We start from the raw sequence: 8866 nt of genomic DNA, 5'->3' as shown, positions 1-8866 counted from the left end.
TTTTAATTATATAATTAAGTAAAAGATAATTTAAAAAAAAATATTAAATTTGGTAAGTTTTATTATTTAAGTCACAGATTTAATGAATTAAATTATGAAGGCTATTTCAATTCAATATATTAATGTCTCAATATTTTTATAGAAAAAGTATCTTTTAAAAAAATATATACCATTTTTTTACTAATTTGTTTTTTTATCCAATAAATTTACTAAGTCATGCCAAGTAACTCCCATGCAAACTTATATAAAAAGTTTTTATATTTGACATGCTAGATAGATTCGTATTTAATGATAATATCAAAACCTCTTGTTTAATAATAATATCATAAAAAAATATTGGCATGACAAGACATGCAATAACTAGTTTTTATTACTAGAAGTAAGTTATAAACGGATTTGACGACAATTAGATCTCGAGAAAAAACACAACGAGAAGCTAATATTGGACAAAAATTGAAATAAAATATTAGCTAAAACTCTCGACTAGAGGCTCGGTATGGGAGCTATGTGAACCATACATAGAGGCTTGTCATGCAATCTGTAATTCTTACGTGTTTATTCAGGAAATGCATCCTCCCATCTCTTCGAAACGCAGAAAAGAAACCGAACCATCCTGCCTTGAACACCCAGTCAGAACCTGCAGGTACAAGAGAGCTTATGAACATTCACTTCCTGCCCCCAAAATGAGGAATTTCTGCACATTGCTAACATATATTTAAAGCTTCTTTGTTGATTAGTTCTCCTAGCAGCAGCAATGTCTCCCGCTGTGCTAATGATTGGTTTCAAAACGCATGCGTTTTTGAAACAAGGGGAAGAGCACCAAACAGGTAACCAAGAAATTTGAACTTGAGCTGCATTAAATAGTAGCATCATCTTGTTACAAACTAAGATGAGCGGAGGCTTAGAAGTTCATTCTAATATTAGAAACAGAAATTGACCTAAATGTCCAAAAGCTAAATCTAAAGGACAATCTAGAACATTAATCGCAAATGCCCAAGCACATGTCACCAACGCAAATCCACCTACAAGGAAGCTACAAAATATCACCTTCAGCGTGGCGCAGCATACATCTGGGTTGAGTCATATTGAGGATAACCAGGCTGTGGAGACACAGTTTTCCCGTAACCAACTGGAGCAGTTGCCGGAGCAGCTCCATAACCAGCAGATTGTGGGACTGACTGATCATAGCTTGGTTGAGTTGGTGTTGGTTGAGCATAACCCTGCTGGCTGGCTGGTGCACCATATGCAGGGGCACTACCGTAAGCAGGATCTTGAGACCCTTGATAGCCATAACCTGCATTGTTTGCAGCTTGCTGCTCAGAATAACCTTGTTGTGCAGATGGATATGACCCATAGCCCCCAGCAGGACCTTGCGCATAGCCAGCTGCTGCTTGTCCACCAGGCTGTCCAGATGTAGGAACAGGCTGGCCACCTTGCTGAGGATAGCCTGGGCCAGATGCAGTTTGTGCCTGATTATACCCATCGGAACCTGATCCAGACCCATAAGCAGGATAGGGTTGCTGCATGGGCCCACTCGATGCATATGGATACTGCTGTTGCAGTGGTGGTGGTGCATTTGGACCATACGGTTGACTTGATTGCATAGGACCTTGATAAGACATATCTCCTGGTTGACCAGGCCTAGGAGGACCATATGACTGGGTAGGTGGTCCCTGTGATGGCATTCCAAATGATGGCTGCTTGCCATATTGCTGCTGTGCACCATAGCCTGGTTGGTTGCCAGCCTGCGAATAAGCTGGCTGTGAACTTCCATACCCATAAGGATACTTCGGTTCATCATATCCATGCCCGTAGCTTTGGTGAGAAGGGGCTGCCTGGGAATAGGGAGCTTGGTGCCCATAATCTGGACCATGGGACTGTCCATAGCTGTAATTTACCTGGGATGGAGGTCCACCCATAACAGGGGCAGGGGAATGACGAGAAGCAGGCCCAGGAATGGGAGTAGGCATTGGGCCAGAAACTGGATGATCAGATACATGACCTCCTTGACTATAGTAATCATAGCCGCTGGTGTGTGTGTGAGGGCCCTGCACATTAGCAGGTCTTTGCTCCCAACCAGAACTGTAGTTACTTCTTGGGGCCATATGTTGAGGATAATCACCATAAGCTGGAGGATACTGCGAACCTTGGGATGGATATGGACCTCGATGCTGATAATCATATGGCATTTTCTGGTTTGAATGAGGACCACGAGGACCCCAGTGAGCTGGGCCTGTGGGTCCACGGGGTCGATAGGACTGCTGCTGGTTAAAGCTGCTAGAGAGAGTTGATGGCCTCACAGTCTATCAAAGCAAATGACAAATAAGAAATTAGTGAACAGAACCAACTTCAATTACACGAGAAAAAGACTACAGAGAAGGCTTTTGAGTCTTTACGGAGAAAACCACATCAACTTTTGAAACAAAACACCACAAAGACAAAGTCACAATCCATGGGAATATTAAAAGGCATGCAAGTTTGACAGAATAAAAAATAAATTACATAAAATATAAGGGAATTAAAAATAAACACAGGGAGAATCATGCTTCAATTCCTTTTTTTCTTGAAGTCAATTCAATTCAAATTGAATAACCTAGTACCTAGTAACCTAAACAAAACAAAGCATCATCATAAAAAGGAAACATGGTAATATAGATGTGAACAAGTGCACAGAACATGCTGAATTTATAGAATCCAAGGGTCATTGAGCGAATGAAGTCCAAGCTGGAGAAGAAGGCCCAATGAGAACCATGACGCATTATACAATGTCACATGTACCAATTTCGTGCGAGTTTCTGAATATGTATGGGTGCAAGCATATTCCAATTAACATTTCTTTTCTACCACTAAAGGAGATTGCTATCTAACAAAACAAATAAAAGAAATTTTTTAATAGATAAACTGAGCAGTCAATGGACCACCTCCTTCCATGCATTGCAGCTTCTTACATTCCCTTGAATTAAATCATTTCAGATACCCTTTTACCACAGATTGACATGAATTCCAGACATATTATATGATTAAATGAGAATTTATATATTCAAATATATTCTATTGAAGAAAAGACTAAGAATGACAAAATGGCATGGTTTGTTTGGAAGTTACTGTGGATAGAGATTTAGATGCTAGTAGTGCACAGTTGAAAATGAAAATGAAACCCACGACTTGCAAAAACAAAATCCGATTACAAAATGAGAAGCTTGTGTAGTCAGCAAAACTGGTGCAAAAATTGCATGGTTAAGATGACATTGTATCAAGTTCTATTCTACACGCTCATGATGATCAAGACATGCACTCAGACATCATATAAACTAGGAATAACAATTCAATGTATATTATCAGAACACATGCAGATCCTAAAATCCTAGAGATACCACTAAACGATCAAATCATGTGAGGTAATATCAGTAGATTAGATTGTTGAAAATACAAGTCATATTCCCAGTGATCTTTACTAGCTGAAAATGCTTTTGTAGCCACTCCAATGCAGCTTATGGAAAATCATAGAACATATAAAATATTCCTCAAATGTTTCAGCACAGAAGCAGATGTGGATTGATAAGTGTCGTTGCAATAAAAACTTCACATACAAGGACATCACTGGGCATTATACTTTCTTCCAACATGTGTCTCATGCATAGAACATGGGGTACTGATGTGTGGTAAGGTTATGTAATTATTATTGTGTAACTTCGAAATCTCAAAGCAATCTTACCAACCATTACCATCCTGCAATTGCGAAATTTAATGCCTGATATCTCTCTTCAGTGGATGACAGTGAATAGTGGCTGTCTATTGCTACACCAAAAAAGCAATGCTGACCCCATGGGAAAGGCAAAAGCCAAATCTGCATTTTAAAGTCAACCAGTTCGAAATCGGCACCTTGAACACAAATAAATCATGGCAACCGATATCTTGGATGTAATATACATCTTCCTAAGAGCATTCAAGTGACCTTGGAATAGATCATTCATCAAATACCACAAACTCTATTCTGTTATGTAATTAAAGCTCTAGTTCTCATAGAAAACTATAGAACAGTTCTTCTTGACATGGATGAATAGTGACTCGAACATACAAACAAAAGAAATCATGACTGCAATTGCATCTGGCTTTGGAAAAGAAAAACATACAATCCTCAGCTCCAATAATTTAGTACAAACTAATTCATGCATAATCGAAAAAAAGATGAACTTGAATCAGCCCAGAACTCAATTTCCTAAACAAACGCTGCATAAACATCTCCCTATATAAAGGAACAGTCTGGTATAAAATTTATATTCTATAAATTTTTCTTCATGGACAGGATGTTGTCAAATGATTATTCTTGACTACAATGTCTTCCATATATTCGCAAGGGCAACAAATCTAGGTAGACATTGAACCTTCAAATAACAAATCAGGGACTAGGCAGCCCAGGTACAGTAAAATAATCCACACAAACAAAGTAACTTTTAATACATCAAATTGGCAAGTTACTAAGAGAGAAAGCATATTAGGCAATTATACAGCAACAGATCAGAGTGCAAACATTTAGACCCATTGTTGACACAGTGCGTACACGGAATATTTCAAGATAGAACAAATCCTAAATTAGTATTAGGTTATACTACTGAAATGGATTCACAAAATCAGCTCATGAGATCCCAGCCATGAATTGATGCCTCAAGGAACCAAGGAAAGCAGTATTTGGTGCATGCAATGATACAGATCCGAAGTTCAACCATCAAAATGGTTCCGATACAAAATTAGATGTAGGCCAATCAAATGCTCTTAATTTAATGGAATCAACACAACAATTCAGAAAAAGATGCCAACATAACAGTCCTCTTGAAGCAACCAAAATTAAAGAGAACTTGCAGCATATTCTACATAGGAGAAAAAGGTAATGTGAAAACAAACCTGATTCATGACATCCATTATCATTTCTCTGGCCATCTCAACTTGCCTCTTATCTCCAGTTACACGTACTGTTCTTTCTTTAGATCCATCCCCTTCTGGAAGGTGTTGAGGTATCAACTGAGGAAAACAAGGTTGTAAGGACCAGTCATATTGATATTTTATGGGGATGATGTAAAGGTCAAGGCCAGTAATATCAACTACCTGAATGCGAGCCCCAGATTTGGCTTGAAGACCTTTGATGGTTTCCCCACCCCGTCCTATAATTAGACCAACCTGGAAACAAGCTTACATTAGCATAGTTCAAAAACACAGCTAACAAGATATGCATCCAACAAAAATCATAAACTAACCTTCTCATTGGGAACTGGAATCTCCAGCTGATCTCCCACTCCAGCAGTTTGAGCACTACTAGCAAGGCCCATAGCTACAAGAGATGGGGAACCCCCAGCATCAGCCTGCAACATGATATCCAAAGTAAGAGAATAAAAAAACAGCATGTAATCGTTGAAAACAATGCCAAGTTAAGTCAATTTCAGTACCTCTGCAATGACTGCATTGATGAGCTTCTCAGCATTTCTTATACTGCTTAAAGTCCCTATTAACTCCACTGGCCTTGTTGTGGATTGTGGATTAGCTTCAGAATCCCTTGTGATTTGAATTTTTGCTCCAGAATTATACTGCAGGTAACGTATAGTATCTCCACCCTTACCAATTAGAACCCCAACCTGCCCCAGCATTTACATGCGTATCTTAAACCTTTGTTTCAGAATAATCTTTGAGAAAGAACTCAACAATATATAAAGGGAAACAAAAACAAAGCAACTGTATCACCTACATATCACGCTCATAAACTGTTTAATAAAATGGGACAGTATCATATCCAATTGCCCCAACTTAAGCAGCATGAACAAATGATGTGCTAGAATTATCATACCACTCTCTTAAGTTAGAGATAGCGCTAATGAGCAATTAAACTATGCCCAAACCCACTCATTTATGAAGGTTTACTATATGCAAACCTAAATAAGCCTGATGCTTATTCTGTTAATGGTGGAATTTTGTTGGATTTCATGTGATACGTTGAAGTTTGGCCACTCTGGGTGACTTTATGGTTTTACCAATGAATCACCATGCTATTTTATCACAATTTATTGTAGCAGAAATAACTTTTTTGCACTTTCTACATTGGTCCTTCCCTACCTTCTCCAGATAGGTCAACATCTCCTGTTCTTTAGAAACCATGACTGCATTATCATAAATAAATAAAAATTCATTCCATTCACTCACATATCATTACCAATTCCCCAGCATTTTACCTGAACAAGCTTGACCAGATATCATTACACATTTACAAGAAAAGGCATGGTTAGCACACCTTGTCATTCGGAACCTCCATTTTGCGCGATGTTGTTTGATCCTCAGATAGATGTTCCTCAGCATCCTCTAAAGATGGTTTCTCAGCATCCTCTAAAGATGGTTTCTCAGCATCCTCTAAAGATTGCTTCTCAGCATCCTCTAAAGACGGTTTCTCAGCATCCTCATCCTTGGAACCATCAACAGTAGCTTGGTCAGTATTATCAGTCTCCGGATTAACTGCATTTGTTTCTTCTTTATCAGTTGTTTCCAGTACCTCCTCAGATGGAGGCTCAACATTATCATCCTTCTCTTGCTCATTCTCAACACTCTGCTCTTCAATTTCTTCCCTTGCACGTTCATCTGACTTGTCTCCTTTGAAACCATTTTCGCTGGCTATTACCAATAAAAACAAACCTATTAGAACCCACCCCCACTCTTTTTTTATAGCATTTTCAACAAAATAAAAAAAATCAAGATTTAAACAAAACCCATTATTGATAAGAAAAAAAATCGCACCAAAAAAAATTACATTTTTTTTCTTGATAGAATATTTCTTTTTCTTAAGAAATTACTTTATTGACACACAAAAAAAAAAAAACAAGAATAATACAATTCATTTCCAAATAAAATCATAAAAATAAAATAAATAAGAAATGACTGAATAATTTCGAAGAATAAATGCATATTCATAAACAGAAAAACCGAACCCTAAAAACAAAAACTTCAATTACCTAACCCATCGGTTTTGCTTTCATCAATCCTTATCCGTTTAGTCTCAGGCGAACCACCATCCTCCATGTCATCAGCTTTCTCAGTCACTTCGGGCTCCTGTTCGTCGACCGGACTTGGCTCAGCTTGTTCAAGAACTTCCGGCTCTAAATCTCCCAGCTTTCTCTTGTGATCCGACGCCACTGGAATCACAGCAGGTGCCACAACCTCCTCCGCCGTCATTACTTCAGTAGGTTGCAAGAAGATTTGAAACAACTGTCGGTAAGAATTAAGATCAGAAAATGAAGCTTTGAAGAAAAAAGAACTAACTAGATCAGAGAAGTTAGTGGTACAATAATCAGAGTGATTGGATATGGTCACTGTTTACGGGATAGAGTGTGGTGAGGTTGCGCGTAGAGGATAGCTATCATGAAGAGTGAAGAGAGGGTTTAAGCCTAAAGGCTTTTTATATAAAAAGAGAGTGGTGGATAGGTAAATATTTGCATTGGTTTTCAAGGGTTTCGATGTTTATGGGCTCATGTTTTTGCATTGGGTCTTGGGCTTCTTCTTTTTAAGTTGTATTAGTAGTTTTTAAAATGTATTTTAATTAAAAATATATTAAAATAATTTTTTTTATTTTTACATAATCGCATCAATATTATTAAAAAGTATTTCAAAAAATATAAAACATCAATTTGATTTTTATTCAAGTAATAAAACAATTTAAAAAAGAATTAAAAAACAAAATACACACAATATCAAATATAAACAAATTAGAAAAGGTTATACTTTGTCCAAATTTGTGTGAGGAATTAATTTTATTTATTTATTTATTTATTGTTGAATGTATTGTTTGAGTTGAAGTTATAGTTTTGAAACCCAGTCTGACGTGACAAATTGAGTTGGAACCCGGTCAATTCAAGACTGGAACCAAGTCGGGTTGAAGAAAAATAAAATAAAAAAAACCGATGTGACTCAGCAAGATTCGATCAAAAATCCAATTGTAACCCGTTAACTTTTGTGTTTTTTTTCTTAAAATAAATTCGTTTTGATTTTTTTAAACAAAAATTAACTCAAACGATTCAGTAACCCGATTAAAATTCAAAACTTAGATCTTAAATCAAGTTGGTTATCAAACCAAATCTAAAAACTATGTTTGAAATATTAGGTTCTAAAGTTTAGTATTGACTTTTAAACTAAAACGAAGGATTGTGATGTTATTTAATTAAAAAGAGATTTTCATGTAAATTAATATGGATTTCGTACCGAGACTTGTTAATAAAATTTCTTTTAATCTCTCTAATTAATTGTAGTTGAAGTTGAAATTAAATATGATAAGAATTATTATATATATATATATATATATATATATATATATATATATATATATAAAGTAGATACAACATATGTACTCCATCCTTTTCTTCCTTTATTGTTTTTTTTTTTTTTAACAGATCCATTTTTTAGATGATAATTTGGTTGCGGTTTTTTTATTGGGTTTTGTGGTTAATTAATGAAGAATAGATTGTGATTATGAAAAGAAAAAAAAAGTGTTTAATTAAAATATTAATTTAAAATTAAAATTTTTTTTTTTTTTTAAAACTCAAGTTATTTTTTTTTTCTCTCATTTTTTCCCCTTTCTTTCACTGGTGTTGTCATTTATGTTGACGTTTCTTCTTTTCTTCTTTTGTTTTTCATTCAACAATCCCTAATATAATATTGTTTTTACTAAATTTGATATTTTTCTTGTGTTTATCTAGTATTTGTTTTAGATTAAGACTTGATCTTATTTTATTTTATTTTTTGTTTTTCTCTCGTGTCTGCTTGCATGTATATAAGTCTTTGTACTTCTAGAAGTTTTTATATAGATTGCTAATATTTCTATTTTCATATCATTTAG

General features: G+C 35.8%; 1 protein-coding gene across 4 annotated transcripts; it reads right to left on the bottom strand.

Annotated features, from left to right (window-relative positions):
- Positions 1-323: 323 nt before the first annotated feature.
- On the bottom strand, positions 324-7451 carry LOC118061576 (uncharacterized). Of its 4 annotated transcripts, none has more exons than XM_035075063.2 (8): positions 6990-7412; positions 6278-6651; positions 5442-5627; positions 5253-5357; positions 5104-5175; positions 4903-5019; positions 1048-2303; positions 324-637 (listed from the first exon to the last, which is right to left on the bottom strand). In XM_035075063.2, the coding sequence occupies exons 1-7, from the start codon at positions 7207-7209 to the stop codon at positions 1050-1052; spliced, it is 2328 nt and encodes a 775-aa protein (XP_034930954.1). In that variant the 5' UTR covers positions 7210-7412; the 3' UTR covers positions 324-637; positions 1048-1049. The 4 variants fall into 4 exon arrangements, with proteins under 4 accessions (XP_034930954.1, XP_034930956.1, XP_034930955.1 ...); XM_035075065.2 differs by lacking the exon at positions 324-637 and adding an exon at positions 823-851; XM_035075064.2 differs by lacking the exon at positions 324-637 and having other exon boundaries at positions 829-2303; positions 6990-7242; positions 7320-7451.
- Positions 7452-8866: the final 1415 nt, after the last annotated feature.

Source organism: Populus alba, chromosome 10 (assembly GCF_005239225.2).
Source record: "Populus alba chromosome 10, ASM523922v2, whole genome shotgun sequence".
Taxonomy (NCBI): domain Eukaryota; kingdom Viridiplantae; phylum Streptophyta; class Magnoliopsida; order Malpighiales; family Salicaceae; genus Populus; species Populus alba.
This window is presented reverse-complemented; position numbering and strand designations above follow the sequence as displayed.